This window comes from Aphidius gifuensis, linkage group LG1 (assembly GCF_014905175.1).
Source record: "Aphidius gifuensis isolate YNYX2018 linkage group LG1, ASM1490517v1, whole genome shotgun sequence".
NCBI classification, from domain to species: Eukaryota; Metazoa; Arthropoda; class Insecta; order Hymenoptera; family Braconidae; genus Aphidius; species Aphidius gifuensis.
Window position 1 is genome coordinate 17,870,810 of NC_057788.1, and position 19,875 is coordinate 17,890,684.

General features: G+C 29.9%; 3 protein-coding genes across 10 annotated transcripts in view; 2 read left to right on the forward strand and 1 right to left on the reverse strand.

Annotated features, from left to right (window-relative positions):
* Positions 1–19,279, forward strand: part of LOC122850270 — a 34,428-nt gene extending 15,149 nt beyond the window's left edge. For 2 of the 5 annotated variants that reach the window (XM_044149444.1, XM_044149434.1), the window contains exons 2-5: positions 18,250–18,307; positions 18,596–18,750; positions 18,827–18,947; positions 19,016–19,159. In XM_044149444.1, coding sequence (XP_044005379.1) covers positions 18,604–18,750; positions 18,827–18,947; positions 19,016–19,152 — 405 coding nt within the window. In that variant the 5' untranslated portion in view covers positions 18,250–18,307; positions 18,596–18,603 and the 3' untranslated portion in view covers positions 19,153–19,159. The other 3 variants (XM_044149426.1, XM_044149418.1, XM_044149408.1) reach the window with 3 other exon arrangements.
* LOC122850059 (gem-associated protein 5-like) lies at positions 2,536–7,024 on the forward strand. Of its 4 annotated transcripts, none has more exons than XM_044149051.1 (3): positions 2,536–2,621; positions 2,692–3,010; positions 3,099–7,024. In XM_044149051.1, the coding sequence occupies exons 2-3, from the start codon at positions 2,702–2,704 to the stop codon at positions 6,777–6,779; spliced, it is 3,990 nt and encodes a 1,329-aa protein (XP_044004986.1). In that variant the 5' UTR covers positions 2,536–2,621; positions 2,692–2,701; the 3' UTR covers positions 6,780–7,024. The 4 variants fall into 4 exon arrangements, with proteins under 4 accessions (XP_044004986.1, XP_044004994.1, XP_044005002.1 ...); XM_044149059.1 differs by having other exon boundaries at positions 2,549–2,602; XM_044149067.1 differs by having other exon boundaries at positions 2,580–3,010; positions 3,099–3,158; positions 3,216–7,024.
* LOC122850227 (leucine-rich melanocyte differentiation-associated protein-like) lies at positions 13,928–17,733 on the reverse strand. Its single transcript, XM_044149319.1, has 6 exons — positions 17,610–17,733; positions 17,374–17,484; positions 15,516–16,828; positions 15,066–15,352; positions 14,714–14,974; positions 13,928–14,244 (listed from the first exon to the last, which is right to left on the reverse strand). The coding sequence occupies exons 4-6, from the start codon at positions 15,275–15,277 to the stop codon at positions 14,010–14,012; spliced, it is 708 nt and encodes a 235-aa protein (XP_044005254.1). The 5' UTR covers positions 15,278–15,352; positions 15,516–16,828; positions 17,374–17,484; positions 17,610–17,733; the 3' UTR covers positions 13,928–14,009.
* Positions 19,280–19,875: the final 596 nt, after the last annotated feature.

Consider the following 19,875-nt stretch of genomic DNA (forward strand, 5'->3'; position numbering starts at 1 on the left):
TGTGCGCATTGTAAAAAAAAGCGATACAAGTCGCGCACGTTACCGGGGTACTACTAGCGCCCCTCAATTATGCGGCGACCATATAGCGGAACGGTTTTTTGAGGCAAGTTCGTCCTCCTGTATTTCTAGTCTTCTTGTATATAACATATAACCTCGTTTCATTGACTTACATAGTTAGAGTGAATATACTGTATATTCAGATGTTTTTTCCGATGGTGGCGCTTGTGAAGCTTTTCTATGTAAAATCTATATAAAAAGTTCACAAGCGCCGCCATCGGAAAAAAAAGCCCTAATGAGAACATCCTCTGAATACGGGTGCAGAAGAAGTTCACGAGGTATGTTATGCGCATGCGCGAATATTGACGCACACAGAGACAAATTGTATGCTGTGTGTACAAGAATTGTGAGTGGGGGAATGAAGCTGTTCACACATATATGGGGCATTCCAGGTCAAATCACCGAGTCATCGGCCTGACCCCTACCGATTCACTTGGAAATTTTTTTCTAGGTGTATTTTGGACCAAAAAACGACCTTATTTTTTTTCAATTTTTTTCCACCATTTTTACACCATAAAATAATTTTTTTTTTCCCACTATCGAGTATTTCTCAAATTAGACCAGGTTTAAAATTCTGAAATTTTTCCTATATCATCTCGAGGTAAAAACAAGTCACCCATAAAAATTTGGGAATGGGCCGAGAATAATTACTAATTTTTTTATAACTGATTGAAAAAAAATTTTTTTACCAATTTTAAAATAATCTAATTTTAGAATAATCTAATAATGGTTTCTTGTAGAGAAATCAAAAATAAAAATAAATGATATCTGGGCAAATTTTGGTTCTTTCCGTATTTCAAGGGTAAAACCTTCAAAAATTGAATTTCAAGCATCGTAGTTTTCCTATCTTTCCATCCTTAGATATAGGGAAAAACAAAATTCATCAAGCTATCATTTATTTTTATTTTTGATTTCTCTACAAGAAACCATTATTAAATTTTTCTATTTTTAAAATTCGTAAAAAAAATTTTTTTTAATCAGTCATAAAAAAATTAGTAATTATTCTCGGCCCATTCCCAAATTTTTATGGGTGACTTGTTTTTACCTCGAGATGATATAGGAAAAATTTCAGAATTTTAAACCTGGTCTAATTTGAGAAATACTTGATAGCGGGAAAAAAAAAATTATTTTATGGTGTAAAAATGGTGGAAAAAAATTGAAAAAAAATAAGGTCATTTTTTGGTCCAAAATACACCTAGAAAAAAATTTCCAAGTGAATCGGTAGGGGTCAGGCCGATGACTCGGTGCTTTGACTTGGAATGCCCCATATACAATTTGCCTTTGCGTGCTTCCATATTCGCGCATGTGCATATGGTTTCTCATGGGGGACGTTCCAAAAATCACTCGGAAACCCGGACCGGCGCAGTAGATGAAAAAATATAGTGATAAAATAAACTTAAAAGTAACTAGAGGTTACTGTAGATATTGTAAGCAACAAAAACAGCCATATTGCATATGCCATTTACTTTTGTTACTTATTTGTACTTATTACAGTTGTGAAATAGTATATTTCGTTATTAGAACGAATTTGAGGGCGTTAACGAGTTCGAGTGAGCCTCTCCAAATGAGTTGTGAGCGGGCTCTCTGATTGGGCACATGAAACGAACCATGTTTTATGTTACTAGGGACAGTGGTAATAATGTGTGAATTTCTAAAAAGCGCACTACCCCTCTTGCGCTTTGGAAATTCACACATTGTTCCTACTGCAGTCCAATTCACAGGGCAAATTTTTTACAACTTAGGGCTTTTTTTTGCCGGTGATGGCGCTTGTCAAATTTTTTTTATATAGATTTCACATACAAAAGCTCTACAAGCGCCGCCAGTAGAGGAAAAAAGCCCTAAATTGTAATGCCCTGTGAATTGGACTGCTGCCCTTGTAACATAAAAATTTTTATCGCCAAGGCTCGTGCTTGCCCCTCCAAATTCGTTGAGAGCACACTCTCTGAGTGGGCACTTGTAACGAAATATACTATTATAATTATTATTAATAATTAAATAATAATAATTTATTGTTTTGCCGCACCCGTATTCACAGGGCAAATTTTATACAATTTAGAGCTTTTTTTTGCCACTGATGGCGCTTATAAATTTTTTTTTATATAGATTTTACATATAAAAGCTCCACGAGCGTCACCGGTGGATGAAAAAAGCCCTAAATTGTAATGCCCTGTGAATACGGGTGCTGCAGTCCAATTCACAGGGCATTACAATTTAGAGCTTTTTTCCTCTACTGGTGGCGCTTGTAGAGCTTTTGTATGTGAAATCTATATAAAAAAAATTTGACAAGCGCCATTACCGGCAAAAAAAAGCCCTAAATTGTAAAAAATTTGCCCCGTGAATTGGACTGCGGCTATAAAAATACATGAACAAAAAATCATGTCTACCACAACAAAATATTAAAAATTTTCTATGATCACAATCTTGACCTTCCGGGTTTCCGAATGATTTTTGGAACGTCCCCATGATCTTCTTCTGCCGGTTTCACTCTACATACATACTTGCTTACTTGTTTCTCTGTGTGCACACGTGCCGGGAGAGAGAGAGAGTTAATAGTCGTTCTTTAGGTTCTTTAATACACTTATCTGTCTTTGTTTCATACTTTTAATCAATTTCATTTTAATTTTTTGTTGATAGATTTCAAAAAATGAACGAGTTAACACTTCCACCATCGCCAAATTGGTACCAAAGTACCATTCTGGCAGCAGCTAAAGATGGAACAATTGCTTGGGGATCCAGTAGTTCAATAATTATTGGGAAAAAAAGTTCCAACAAAAAAAATCTTGACTACTTTATCATCGTGGATGCTCATACAGAAAAAGTAAATTCTTTGGCATTTTCACCTAACTATGGTGATGATGGAAAATATTTGTTGGTTTCTTGTGGTGAAGAGTACATTGTAAGAATTTGGAATCTTGATACACTTTCTGCTGTATCATCACAAAGTTTCACAGACGTATGTTAAAAAATCAACATTAAAATTTTTTATGGATAAGAAAAAAATAAATAAATTCTAACTTAAATATTTTTTTTACATTTATCAGACAAATCAAAAAGTTGCTAGTGTTGATTGGTCAAAAGCAGATCCAAATTTGATATGTGCAGTAAGTAAAGATGGTCAATTGTTGATTTGGAACACAGTTTACAATTCTCAAAAACAGATCTTTCTTGGTAAATTAACAGCAACATGCATCGCCTGTAGCCCGCATGACAAACAACTTGTTGCAATTGGAACAAAGTCGGGTTTAGTTTTTGTTGTAAATCTTCATGGCTCAGGGTTAGTTAACTGGAAACTCCGTGGACATGACACAGAAGTAACAAGTCTCTCTTGGTGTCCATCACCATTAAATTATCTCAAAGATGGTGACAAGCCATCAAAAGATCACCTCTTAGCCTCAGCAGGAAAAGATAAAAAAATATACTTGTGGAAAGCTGGAAGTGATGGTAGATACGAAACTCATATATCACTACCAATAAAACCCCAAAATTCTAAACAGCATAGAACTCGTCCAGGCACAGCAACTGGAAATTTCATTGTTGTTTCGTGGATTGAGCCAACTTACATTCTTACAAGTTCATGGTATAGTGAATTATTGTTAATTAATTTATTAGCAATGAAAAAATCAAAAGAGACAGCATCAAATTTTGTTGAGTATCTTCATGGTAGTCATACTCGTGGAATATTTTCAATTGGTACCTGGATTAATCCAATTGTTGAATCAACATCAACAGAACCTGATAATTGGAGAGTCAAAAAATATGTGGATACATTACCACGTGAAGTTTGGACATTTGCACAAGATCGACAAATCATTTGTTGTTTAATGAAAAATTCAAATTGTCAAATTATACAAAATATACCGACTCAAGGTGGTTATGTTTATTGCATGGCCTCATGTTTTCTCGATACGTCAAGAATTGCATTTGGATGTGGTGATACATCACTCAGACTCTGGAATTTATCTGAACCACATGAGACGACATTCGACATAACATCACTTTGGCAAAAAATAATGGGAAGAGTTATATCAGTCGCTTGGCATCCTGAAAAGGAAAATTTACTAGCTTTTGGTACTAGTGAGGGTAGGATTGGTGTCTTTGATACAAGTAAAATACAGAAAGAGCCTGAATTATTTCGACAACATCACAGAAGATCAATTTATTCTTTGGGTTGGGCTCCAAAATCTGAAAATGAAAGTAAAAATAAATTCAATCTTTATGCTTGTGGCGATGGTGAATTAACACGTTGGAATCTCGAAAAACGTGATGAAAAACCTATCATTATTAAACCAAAAAATTGTACAGAGTTTTCATGGAAAAGTGATTATTCATGTCTAGCTGTTGGCTATGAAGATGGTTCTATTGAATTCCTCAACAGTGAATGTGAAATTTTAGGAAAAAAATTGTATTTGTTAAAGAAACCAATTGAATGCATTGTTTGGCATCCCAATAGTACATCAACTGACGTTGAATTTTCGGAGTTTAAAAATTATCTTGCTGTATCAACAAATGCACCAGTTATCACGATTCTAGATATGTCTAATTTATTGGCATCAAAGACAAAATATAATCAGAATGATGAAAGTCAGGTAGAGTACAAAGTTGTAGCATCACTATCGGGTCATGCTGATCGGATTCGTTGTCTTGCGTGGAGCCCCCACTCCAGTGGACAACTCGTCTCGGCTTCTGACGATGGTTATGCACAAGTTTGGAATATTTCAAGCCAACAAATCATTGCTAGTTTTACTGGACACTCGTCTGGAATTTACTCAGTAATGTGGAGTCCTCTTGATCCAAATTTAATTATAACTGGATCAGCTGATTTTTCACTACGTGTTTGGAAAATAACAGACCAAAAAGTTGCTCTTCCCCCACCAAGACCAAACCTGAGAGTCCATAAATTTAGTAAAAAAAATATTTCAAATAAAAATAAAATAGAAGTAAAAGTTGATGCTGATAAGTTCACAAATGAAAATGTTTCCAATGAATCTAATGATGAGCTACTATGTAAAAATATAAATAAAACCAGTGATAAAAAAGAAAAAATTAAAAAACCAACACCATATTTTTTAATGTCTAAAAAAAAACAAAATGATCAGAATTTTGTAATGAAACAAATTCTTGATCATGCAAAAAAAGTTAAAAACATTGAAGCTGAAAATAATTTATTAGAAAATGATGAATCACTTTCACTGTTTGGTGAAAAGAAAGAAATTGAAAAAATTATTGATCTGGAGCAAGAATATCATTTTATTCAAGGACACCGAAATCTTTCAACTGAAATGAATATATGGAATGGAACTTTGAAGATCCATATTTTAAAAGCAGCTGAAACAAAAAAATTAAATGATTACATGGTCTCATTGGCACCAAGTTTGTCACAAAAGTTTTGGCAAGAGATATGCGAGGCTTATGCAAACCAACTGATCCAGGAATCAAATCCAACTAAAGCAGTGGCTTATCTTCTAAGTATTCACAAAATTCATCAAGCAATTCAGGTTTTTGTTGATGTCAAAATGTACAAAGAAGCATTCGCAATTGCAAAATGTCGATTAGACGAAAATGATCCAATGATGAAAGAACTTTTAAGTAACTGGACAAAACATGCAATAAAATCTGGTTTATTTGAAGATTGCGCACAAATTGCACTTGTTTCAGGTAAATTGTCTGAAGCAGCAGTTTTTTTAGCACGAAGAAACGATCCACTAGCTCAAGTAACAGCAGCTACACTTGCTATCATAGATAACAATGAAAACTTGGCTATATCTGTGGCTGACCAAGCTATTGTTGAAGCAATTTTAACAGAAAAATACTCACAAGCAAGAGAAATAATTTCAAAATTTAATTCACTGGAATTTAGATTAATTCAAATTATAGCACACGATGAACTCAAAACAAAAATAAAAGAAGATGCTTTGGTTGAAAGTTGGATTCAAGGAGCAACAGTTTACACATATCTCGAAAATGTCAGAAATAAATTTGAAGATTCGAGCAAATTAACTTGGAGTTATAAGATGTTATCTGAAAAAACTTATGCTATTAATCCGGCGAATAGTGATGCTACTTTGATTTTGTTGGTCAGTCATCACTTAGCACTTGCGGCAGCAGCTCCAAATGATATCACAACAGCTAAGCATATTCTTGATGCTTTAAAAATTATTTTTCAAGATGAAGCGCTGCACCCTAATAAATGTCCAAAAGACAAATTATCTATTAAATTGTTGGTACTGCTAGATTATAACCTTCCCCAATCAAACAAATCGATATATTATTTTGATAAAATTGGAGGAGTTTTTAAAAGCTTGAGGGCTTACTTGAATGTTGCTCTGTCAACCTGGATTTTTGATAGATTAAAAAAAGAACCGAAAATTGAAAAAATCTATCTTGGTCTAATTGTTGAAATCATTAAAAAAACACTAGACTCTGTTATGGAAGAAAAAAATGTTTCGTATCAATTGAAGACAATTCAGTTGAATAAACTTGAAAGTAAACTGTCAACTGATTCAGATCCATCAAGTATTGAAAATTTAAACCTTTTGCGAAAAGACATTAAAGAATTTCTCGACGAAAGAATTTCAGTGCCAAATCCAATGGTTGCTTTTACGAAAGTATCTGAGTTGGATAATATCTTGGTTGAGTATGATTTTGATGAGTGCATAAAAAAGTGCGGTAAAGTTTTAAACTTATTTAGTGCACCAAATTCAAAATCAATTGAATTAACATAAACTTCGATCAATCAGTTAAATATTCGCATGTTTTTTTTTTTGTTTATTTTCTTCGTATAACTAAATATTGATAAAATCAAAAAAAATGTTATATTCTATTTTTATTATATTAATTAAGATATAAAATACAAAAACCATTAAAAATAGCTTATCAATTTTTTTCATGAATTTTTTAACGGAAAACCATATGATAGCAAAATCATAGTTGTCAGTATTGTAAAAATTCAATATTATAGTTGAATGATATAAAAACGCAGTATTAAAAAGAGAGATTGATCAAGTCATATTAGGTGTTTATTCATTTTTAGTGTTCCGTATCCCGTGTAGGAATCGCCAAGACTCACAACACGGCCATGCTAGGTAGCCAGACACGGGCCATTCGTGGTTCATCCTTGGTAAATGACTGGCCTATTCTTGTATGTATTGCCAATTCATGGTTCTAATCCATGGCCAAGCCTTGGCTGACTCTTAGATGGCCAATGATAGGCAACAATGCGCATGGACCAAGCCTTGGCTAATCCTTAAATGACTGATGGTTAGCAACAACTGGCTGACTCTTGAATGGCCATTGCTTGGTTGCCAATCGTCGGCCAAGCCTTTGGATCTTTAAATAGCCAACGCATGGTTGCCATCACTGGCCCAGAGTTGGTCTCTGGTTGATTTCATTCAAATCGGAAACTTATTCATAAGTTTCGTTATAGACGCCGTGGCCGAGTGGTAATGCTTCAGGGGGTCATACAGAAGATCCGAGTTCAAGTTCAGGGGGCTATTCTCGAATGATGTGTCTGTGAACAGCTTCACTGACACGGATCGAGGTCCGTGGACGGGATCTACTTTAGCGACTAAGTTAGATCCGTTTACGGAGGACAGCTGTCCTAGTTTATGTGAGAGTAGCTAGTTCGTCAACGAATATAATAAATATAATATAATATAAACATCCGTCACTCACACAATTTAAGTGAAGCCTCGTGACACGGTTGCTTTTATTTTTTATTTTGTTTTATTGTTTTTTTATTTCAATTGTGAAATTGTTGATTATTTTATTTTATTATCATTTAAAAAATAATAATTTAAACTATTATTTATTGAAATGTTTCTTAATAATTTAATAAATAATAATTCGAATTGTTTTTTAATTGATAATAAAATAAAATGAATAAAAATTTACCAATTGAAATAAACAAACAAATAAAAATGAAACAATGAAACAAAATAAAAATTGAAAGCAACTTCACGAGGCTCGACTGGAATTGTGTGAGAGACGAGTGTTTATCATCGTCAACGAACTGGCTACTCTCATACGAACTGTCCTTCGTAAACGGATCTCACGGCAACGTCCGAACTCAGGCCCAAGCGCTCCAGGGATGCGGAGCGTGACTTATCGTTCATTCTGGCTTCTATGACCGTCCGTTGTCATTTTTATTTATTGACTAGTTTCGTCTAGTTTTGCCAAGTTCAAAATAATGGACTTAGAAAAAAAAATTAAATTTTACAAAAAAAAGTAAGTCCCTTAAAAAAAAAAAACTTAGATATCTACATTATTTTACCAGCAAATTTTTTTATTTATCAAATAAATCAAATTTTCTAAAGGTTATTCGATGTATTAGTGTTAGAAAAAAATTAAAATACCCCGAGACAATGCGTTTAAACACACTTACACATACAACTTAAAAAATCATTTACACATACTAATACATGGAATAACTTGATGAAAATTCGACCACAGGTTCATTACATCATGTAATTGATAAAGCAATTAAGATTGTAAAGTTATTAGACGTAATTGCTTGGAAAAAAAAAAAATTAGCAGAAAAAAAAAATTTTTTCTTTAATTTTTTTGATTTTAATTAATTATTATTATAAACAATTACATCTAATAACTTTACAATATTTATTGTTTAATCATTGTTATGTAATAATAAAACACTGGTCAAATTTTCAAAAGGTTTTTCGATGTATTAGTGTTAGAAAAAAATTAAAATACCCCGAGACAATGCGTTTAAACACACTTACACATACAACTTGGAAAATTATTTACACATACTAATATATTGAATAACTTGATGAAAATTTGACCACAGGTTCATTACATCATGTAATTAATAAAACAATTAACATCGTAAAGTTATTAGACGTAATTACTTGTAAAAAAAAAAAATAAGCAAAAAAAAAAGTTTTTTTTTTTATTTTTTTGATTTTAAATAATTATTATTATAAACAATTACGTCTAATAACTCTACAATATTAATTGTTTCATTATTGTTATATAATAATGAACCTCTGGTTAAATTTTCAAAAGGTTATTCGATGTATTAGTATGTGTAATTGATAATTAATAAAAGAACAAAGCTCGTGAGTTTACCGAGATTTTTTATTTATTTAATATTTTATAAATAGTGATGCCGCGAGACAAAACGAGTCGAGAATAGGCCTTCTCTCGTCTCGTCTCGATTTACCAAAAAAATATTGCTTCTCGTCTCGATTTTTTCTCGTAAAAATCCACACTTTCTCGTCTCGTCTTGTCTCGTCTCGAGTTTCTCGTCTCTTTCACATTATTTTTTAATTTAATTAGTGATTTATTTAAAAAAACAATGGATACATGTTTAAATACATATTTGTGACTGATAAATATGTGATACCTTAAGGCATTACCAGTGCTGGTAGAAAATGAACAACTATTGTTGAAATTTTTGCAGTAACAATACATCTTCTTGAATTTTTTGTTAATTTTATCCTAACTAATTATTTTTTAATTAATTGTTAAAGTCGACTACTTTTTTAGAGGTTAAACATAGGGTCTTATGGAGAGCCAAGTTTAGTCTTTCAATACCTGGTTAGCCATTTCAAGAAAAAAATACACAGATTTACCAAAAACTAGAGGTTTATAAAAGAAAAAAAAAGGAAATTTTTGGTATAAAAATTAATAGAGCTTCGAGACCTTTTTATTTTACAATAAATAAAAATAAATTTTTGTCTTTGTCTAAATACTTAAGTGGAAATGAGAAACAAGATTTTCTCCTTCTTTTTTATCTTTTTTGCACTCATAGAAATATTATGTTTCTAAACGCCATCCAGAAGAGGTCTCTAGGTATGCGCGGGTAATGCCTTAAGTGGAAAAAATATATTTATTGGAAATATAAAATAAATTTATTTTATATAAAATTATATATATATATATATATATATTTAGAAAAAATTAAAAAAAAATATGAATTAAATTTAAAAATCAAAATATATACAGTTTACAACATACTAAAATTAAATTTACAAAAAATTAACAAAAAATAAAGAAAAAATTTAAAAAAAGTTTGCTTATAGTATGTCCAGATTTGTACATATTCTAAATTCAATTTATATTTGTTCTAAATCTTTTCTAAATTTAATTTTAATTTTCTTTAATTATTTCTGGGAAAACGAAAAATAGGAAAATTATAAAATTTACCACAATTATTAATTAACTATCGAGGAATATGATGAGTTGTTTTATTTGTTAACTATAATATTTGTTTATAAAATATTAAATAAATGAACAACCTCGGTATAGCCAATGTTTGCTATGTCGTAATTGTTTATTTATTTAATATTTTATAAACAAACCTTTTGGTTGACAAATGAAAAAACCCATCATATTCTTTGATAATTGATTGACATTTTACATAAATTTTATAATTTTTCTATTTTTCGTTTGCTTAGAAATAATTAAAGTTAAAGAAAAACCAAGAAATATATGTGAGCGCGCGAGAGTAAGATAATAATAATAATAAAAAAAATATAAAAACCGATTCATCCTTCGTCCTTCTTCAACACACAGCACTAATGTAGTATGCCCGAATCCCGAAAACGACCGAAGCCTACCGAAACGCGCGCCATATACTATACGAGTGCGTGAGACGTGACGGTTTTCTTTCTTTCTCATTTCTCCTCTTCGCGCTGCTTACCCCACTACTTTATGACTTTCCTGAACTTTGACCTTAATTTACTCCTAAACTATTCAATTTAAAAAAAAAAACATAGATACCAAAAATTTCCTAAATTTTTTTCCCTACAACTTTTATTTGAACTTTTTTTCCCTATTACCTTTTCCCTCCAAGATATCGCGAAAAAAAAACGTTTTTATTTTTTTTAACCCTTTCCCGCGACCTAATGCAATTTTCCCACCCACCACCCCATTTCTAATCTCCCGACGGACCCGCTCATATTTTTTTTTTCAGTTTTCCCCGACCATGACGACCTTCCAGATTTTTTGAGCAGACTAGAGATATCTTAACAATTAAGATACATACTTTAACTGTTAAGATACGTATGTTTATAATGTTAAAATACGTATCTTAACTATTAATATATCTGTAATTGACACAATTTGAAGGTTAGGTTCATACAATAAGAAGATAGATATGCGCAGGCGCATCATAATATAACGAGAAAATTTCGCCGCGTAAAGATACGTATGTTAACAGTTAAGATATCTATGTTTATTGTTAATATATATATATACATATATATATACATTAAACAAATCGCGATTTTTGTATGTTTAATGTTAAGATATATATCTTAACTGTTAACTTATATTTTGTTAACTCTGTAAAGATATTGGTATGTTAACTGTTAACATATCCTTCTCTGAGTATAACAAATATTCTTTATTGGATGGCATAATTCAGCGAGAATCCTAAAAATGTCCCTTGAAGTTTAGAAAAATGGTTATAAGAGCAGTGCCGTAACAAGGGGTGGGCAAGAGGGGCAACTGCCCAGGGCGCAGTGGAAAGGGGGGCGCACTTAGAAGCGCGTCACAAGAAAAAAAAATATTCTTTTTTAAACAATTAAAAAAAAAATTATATTTTCAGGAAAAAAATTGACTACTGTCATTTATGATCATTCAGATATTACATAAACATGATTGTCTTTCTGAATTTTGAAGTTAATTGTCCTCATTATTGTCATTTGTCGTTTAGAGACAATCGTCCTAGAACAATATTAAAAATGCAAAATAAGACGTAAAATAAAAAATATACTTAATAATTTGTATTGAAATTTTTTTTTGTTTCTTCTGAGCGCTATATCACTTATTTAAAATATTTTGTCTTTTATATTATTATCCACAACAATTTTTATTTAAAAAAAAAAATAATTTCAATATATTCTGGTGGTTTTGCTTGTTATATATATTATTGTTAAATACACCTAACAAATGATTTTTTTTTTTATATACTATATCGATAAAAATAGGGCGCAAAATATAATTTTGCCCAGGGCGCAAAAATTCCTTGTTACGGCACTGTATAAGAGTACAACAAAGAGTAATAAATCTTCCGAAAATATTTTAGAACTTTTTAATAATTAATAACAATTAAACTATATAATCAGGCAAATTTTTTTATTTCCATAGCAAATTCAGACAATTCACCAGGCAAAAAAATACCAAGGTCAGATATTTCACACTCTTTCGGCTAACTGTATACCATCAAAATCTCTAGGGACCGTTTAGAAATTATCATTTACTCGGATCTTCAAAATGGCAGACGTCTGTGTCTATCTAAGTCGCTGGGCTAAATCACCGCCATCTTAAAGATCCGAATAAACGATAATTCATGAACAGACCCCAGTCGATTATTAATTATTAAAAGCTTTTAAAAGCCAGATATGGTGTTTTCTGTATCGATAATTCTTTAATTGTATTCTGGATGTAATACAATTAAAATCACTTGTTCACGTACGCGGTTTCTTCTACTCAGTTAGACCCCAGTTCGATTCCCACTCGAGACAGGTCAACATTTATGATACTAAAGTCTATCAATGTTCTACTACAAAAAATCTACTAACAAAAATTAATAAAATTTGTTAAATTTCAATAGAAACTGACAAAATTTAACGAATTTTACTTTTTAACGATAAATGATAAACAATATGTTCTAAATGGCGGACAAATTTTATCGAATAAAATTAACTTATTTCTACTAGGCATAAAGAAAGACCCTAGTGGAAATATTACTGCAGCATTACTCCAGCATTACTCCGTTTCTGGCCCATTAGCGGAAAAATTACTCCGGCATGAGATTGATGCCGGAATAAGTTCGTCGGCATGAAATTAGTACCGGCAAGATTATTTCGGCAAGAGATCAATCAAGGAGACAAAAATCCAGCATTGTTCTCATGCCAGAGTAATTTCTCTGGAAATAGGCCAACAAACGGAGTAATGCCGGAGAAAGTCGAAGTAATGGCAGAGAAATATTTCTACTAGGGGATTAGTAGTAAAAAAGATGGGATATTTCTCTGCCTTTTCTCCACTTTTGCAACTTTTTCTGAAAATGACCCATGGTTGGAGAAATGGCGAACAAATCTCTCCAACCTTTCTCCAATTTTTTTCCACCTAAAACTTATTCTGACTTTTTTCCAACCTTTCTCCACTTTTCCTTCAACCTTTTTCCACCTTTTCTACAATTTTTCCAACCTTCTTTCCCCCGAAATTTATGTTTCTAATCAGTTCTCAATTATTTCCCTGGTAAAAATATTTCTCCACTTTTTTCGACCTTTTTTCCACCTTCTTCCAAAATGACCCATGGTTGGAGAAATGGTGAAAATATTTCTCCACCTCAAATTTATCAGATTTTTTTCCGCCATTTCTCCTTTTCTTTTTTTTTGAAAGAATTGAAAATTTAAAAAATTAGAAAAAAGTCGGACAAATGGTGGAGAAAAGTTGGAGAAAGGTTGAAGAAATGGTAGAGAAAGGTTAGAGAAATGGTGGAGAAAAGTCGGAACAAATTTCAAAGGTTGAAGAAATTTGTAGCAGCATGTCAAACGACAACAAATTTAATGTAAAACTATCTTCTTCAAGAACGACTTCAAACCAAAACACAAAAATCAAAACTCGATATTGACTACGAGAGCCCTGGTAGAAATATTTTTCTGGATTTTTTCGGGATTGCTCTGAATTATCCCAGATTTTTCCGTAATTGGTCCACTCCGGAAAATTCTAGAGGAAATTCCGAAATATTCGAATTACTTTTGAAATTTGGCAAAATGAAGAAAAAATTAATAAGACAAAGATTTTTTTTTTAAATTATATTTTTTTCATTCAATGAATCTAATTAATAACATCAAAATGAAAACTCAATTTTTGTATACAAAACTGACTCATTTTTTTTTTTTTTTAATAAACGAAAGATGTAAAATAAAAAATAAATAAAAAAAAATTGTGCTGTGATATTTATGGTAATTTAGACTATAAACTTAAACAACATAATTCATAATCTTATGGCTTTTAATTGGAGCACTTGACGTTGGTCTAACAAAAATGTTTGTCACTTTGAAATGTAAGTTTTTGATGCACTCGGATAATGAATTATCAGCTAATCTTTCAAATAAAGGTCGTTTAAAAAGTCTTTTAGCTTCTCTTTGTTGCTCTACTGTAACGACACGATCGTCCAGATGTTTCAGTTTTGGAAACCACGATATGACGAATAATCTTTAAAAAATAAAAAATGACAAAAATTAAATAAATAAAGTAAAATTATCCCTTAGTGGAAAAAATCTCTCCAGATTTCGTACGAATTTCTCCGGACTTCATATAGTATTTCTACAGATTTCTCTATATTTTTTGGAGATGTTTTTTTCTTAGTATTATCGGATTATTTCTTTTCCCTAAATATGTTTTCTATGTAGACTCTTATTTCTCGTTGATTTATTCATTTAATTTTTTTGAGCCGGTTTTTTCACTCGGAAATTCCGGAAAAAAAACCGGAGTTAACTGGAGAAATTTATATTGGAATAAATTTCATCAACTGGTGAAGAAAAACAAAAATTGATAATCTTATCAAAATGAGTGATAAATTATTCTAAGTGAGTCTTAAATTTGATATTGAAACATGAAAAATTGCGTTGATAAATTGTTAGTACATCTGATTAATATAAAATATAAAGAATATAAAACTGACCTGTACTGCAGATAATCGTAAAATGTACCATCATTTAGATAACTTGGAGAAGCATGATTCCCCATAATACTCAGATATTGTAAGTTTGGCAGACTTTCATACAATAATTTTAAAAACGGATATAAACTGTCGATTTTATTGTGATTGAGCCAAAGTAATTCAAGTTGTGGTAGATAAGGAAATATAGTATATGAATCAATTCTATTGTAATCTAAATTTACCGATGTTAAATTCTCAAATTCAGCCAAAAATTGAAGACTTCTATGATATAAACAAATAATTCATATAAAAATAAACGTAAAAACTTAAATATTAAAATTGTTATTGTATATTTCAAGATAATTAAACTGACCTGCTGAATTTATTATGGCTAATATCAAGCGTTAATATGGAATCATTATATTTTTCAATGATATCATATGGCATAAAAAATAAATTTTCAAACGCCAATGATATTGACGTATCATCATAATCGCTTGTTGATAATGAATCACTATCTGCAGATGATTTGCTAGTATCTCTTGAATTAATATCAGCGAATATCAATTTACCAAGTGATGTCATGGTTAAATTGTCGTGAGTCTCAATTGTTGTATATTAATTTGATAATTTTTCCATTTTTTGTTTACATTGTATAATCTGGACGAATTCATAATTGTTGATTAATAGATTTATATATTCTTTACTTGTAACCTTTGTGGTTTTCCATACAAATATACAATACACTCATTTTTTTTTTTTTTTATTTACTTTTGTCATGCTGTCTAGATAAAGAAATTATAATTGTATTGTCATATATTACCTTATCCGTGAATTTTCACCATGGACTATGGAACCTGCATAGAGCCGTGATTGTAGGGATGTACGATATCACTATATCAGCCGAGATATCGAGAACCCGATGTTGAAGATATTTTTATTCGATATCGGTAGACGTCAAATATCGGATATTCGATATCTACGGAAGCCCGGTAGAGCTGTTAATTAGCCGGCTATTTATTTTTTTGACGGTTAATAACTGTTATTAACGGTTAATAACCGGTTTAAAACCAAACGGGGGCGGGGCATCGACACGCATGCGCAAAATTTAAAGCTTCATGATAGGTCCAAAATCAGAGACTTATTTCAATGTTTAATATAATTAATTATTAATAATAAAAACAATAAATTATGATAAATAAATAAAATGTTATAAACAAACAAAATATAATATTTGAGTTATTTATATTAAATTTGGGTTAAAAAAAAAAAATTTTAATGATACATACTGAAAATAAAAATAAATATAAAAAACAATGTTGATTGGGAATAATAATATTAACAAGACCTGTAGATTCCATATATTATATTTATTAGTAACAATGAATGGAAGAAAAATTGAGACTAATAATATTGTAACAAGTAGAATAATACAAATTTAGAAATATACCATATGTTAACGTTTTTTATATTTTTTTATACCATGAACTTGTTGAAAACTAATAAAGCTTTCTATTTTCATTGTGACATTAGCTTGTCAATATTTTGCACTTGCAATTTGTCCTTAAAAAAAATAAATTAAAAGGAAAAAACAAAAAAATAAGCAATTTTTTGATGAGAAAAAAAAAAAGGACAAACTCAACTAAAAACTAGATATGTTTTTAAATTATATATGATTAATTTTTGGTGTACTTTGAACTTTACAATTTAATACTTGTAACCCTTTTTTAAATACAATAATATGTTAATTGAAGCTCTGGCATATATTGCTCATGCACAAGAAGCATTCAATTTATCATGATTTTCTTTGGACATTTTAGTATCAATAAACCTGTCAATTGAGCCTTTGTTTTAAGTTGTTTTGTTCTTTGTAATTAGTGCTACAACTTGCTCAGATGATTGTCTGACATCAAGTTCATTTTTTTGAACAATTATTTCCATAAAATTTGTTTAAATTTCATCATCACAATTTTGACATTCTTGAGCAAGATGCTTCATCATTCTACCAGCATTTGAAACATATTTTTTTCCACAATATTTAAAACTTCCTGTCTTGTATTTGTATTCAGGATTTGCAACAACATTAAAATGTTTCCAAACCTCAGATTCAGAACGACCCATTGTTAAAATTGGTATCTATAAAATATATGGACTGTTATTAAATCTCTTTGGACTAGATTTAAGGTACAACTAGGACAAAATTCGAGACATCTGGCGGATGTTTGTTGAAAACACTATAGATTCATGAGTGCGACAAGAACGAAAGATTAGAAAAGGAATACTGTTTCTCACTCCCACTCATGTATTTAGCAAAGACAAAAATTTATTATCCTCTATTAATTAAAATTGAGTATTATAGCCGATATTAAATTTAGGTGAAGTTTTTTCGTCTTTTTTTCTAGTTTTATTCTTTAGTTTTTGGTGAATATGGCATTATTTTTTCAAGTATTTCGATGGGGTATTATGTAAAAACGAACATCGTTTTCCATAAGAGCCTATGTTTAACCTCGAAAAAAAGGACCATCTTTAACAGTTAATTAATCAAAAAAACATCTTATAACAAAAAATCTGATTAAAGAAAAAGGTGTATCGTTATTTCAATTATCTACTCTATAAAATTCGTGAAATCGTCATTATTTTTAATTTTCCCTGGTTGTACCTTAATTACTTTTTTTACTTACATATATGACATATCAACAACAAAAACGTAGGCTGTCAACTCTGGGTTTAACCTCACTTTTCCTCTTTACAATAATCAAGTCTCTCTGGATTGAATATGACATACCCATCAACTGCAAATTATAATATTAATTGTTATATAATTATTTGAAATTTATCACTGATAATACTTATTTTTTAAAAAAATGTTTAAAAAAATATTAATAACAATAAAAATAAAAGTTGTTATGATGTTTACCTTTTTCACTGTCTTTTTTTATTCATAAATTTTTCAGTTGACACTACGATTGAATTTTTGTTAACATAATTTAATTATTCATATTTTTTTGAAATCAAATAAATAATATTTAATGTTAATATTATTTATAATAAATTAATATTTTTATTGTTGAAAATTAATAAATAATACGTACGCAGTATAAAGTACGCGCAGCTTTTTGTGCGCAGGCTCCTCCCTTTTTTGGTTAAAAACCAAAAAATTTTTAACCGCCTGTTATTAACCGGTTATTAACCGACTCACAGCTCTAAAGCCCGGTCCGGCCATTATAAAATATTATACATGGTGCAGGAAGCGGGGTAAGGGGCAGTAACTTTAAGGCAGGTTTACAAAAAAGCATCTTTAATATTTTCATGTAAACACAAAATATAACGTATTGGTATTGTTTATATGTCAGTACAACTAACCTCATATTCTTGTTATTATTTAATAAAATATAGATAAAATTTATTTATTAAATTAATTAAAATAAATAAACAAAAATCTAGAGGTCAACAGAATTATGTAGGGCAATATAAAATAATATTCATTATTCAATGTTTATTATATATAAATAATGACTTGCTGATATTTTATTTACTGTTTTTTTTTTCTTCTCCAGAACAATCACGATGAAACCTTGGATATTTTTGCTGATTGATTATTAAAAGAAGAAATTGGTAAATAATAATATCTAATATAATTTATAAATTGTTCAATAATTTATAACATTAAGCTCGCATAATTATGTAGCCTGGTAAACCAGTGTAGTAAAAAAAGTAGTTCAAATCCAGATATTTATCATTGTTATTGTTTAAAAATACCATAAATAGTCTCAAATCAAAATCAGGATTATATCAGTCAGACAGAATAGTCTGGATAATTTTTTTAATTGACAATGTTTAATTGTTAAATATAAATGAAATTTAAATGTATTATTTGTTTTATTAAATTTTATCATTCAAAAGCTGAGAAGATGTCAACAACACATTCAAAAATTCCAGTTACCATTGACAGTCAGTTGAAATTGAAAGACATTGAATGTAAATTATATTTCGTATTGTCATCTGATAAAATTTGTATGGGTGTTCTTGATGTTGAGATATTGTTTTATTATAAAGAGGTAATTTATTGAAAATACATATTTGTATTTTTTTTTTATTTTATTCGTATTGTTTTTAATTGCATTCATGGTACAGTTGCAGTGTCAGGATGATAGTTATTTTTCATGTAATAGTTGTGATGTAATTGAAGGTGTTTGGATGACGATGAAGCTTGTTGATCTTGGACCTTACAAAAAGACAGATCTACAAACTTGGGGTAACAAAAGAAATAAAATAATCAAATAATTACAATAAACAGTATTTATTTGGTTTTTTTTTTTGTAGAAGATAATTTTAGAGCATCAATTCTTGATGACAGGTTGACTTACAAAATTATTGATGAACTCGAAGCATGGAAAGAACGTCACCAAGAAATTTTTTATATTGAGGTAAGAATATTTATAGATTTTATTTATGAATAATTATTTATTTTTTATTGAATTTTTTTCTAGTTGAAAAAAAAAAAAAAAGATATTTGAATAGATTAAGTGAAGAGTGGAAGGAACCAAAAGAAGAATTAGATACATTACATTCTTTATCTGTTTTTCAAGGACATACACAGTAAATAATAACTTTATTATTTATTATATAATTCAAATAAATACGTATCGTTTATTTATTTTTGTTTTTTTTTTCATTACAGAGTTGTTACTTTCATTAATAAAATAAACAAAAATTGGTTTGATGAATTATGGGGTTATTTCTATTAATGTAAAATTATTATTTAATTACCATTATTTCAACTAGAAATAATGTACTACCAGTTTCTTCTTTTAATAATTAATCAGCAAAAATAACTAAGATTTCATCGTGATTGTTCTGAAGAGAAAAAAAACAACATGAAAACAAGTAAATAAAATACCAGCAAGTTATTATTTATTTATGATAAACACTTGAATATTATTTTTATATTGCTTACTTAATTTTTATGACCTCTAGATTATGAGACCAGTTATTATCCATGAACTTATCAACAAAGTAACAACTGTAAATGCTGAAATTTTAAAATGATTCGTTGCAACGACTAAATTAACTTCTCCAATAATATCAAACTATGTATCATCAGCCAAATACCAACTCCACAACATACACTGTAATAAAATAAACATTACCCCGCTTCCTGCACCATGTATAATATTTTGGAA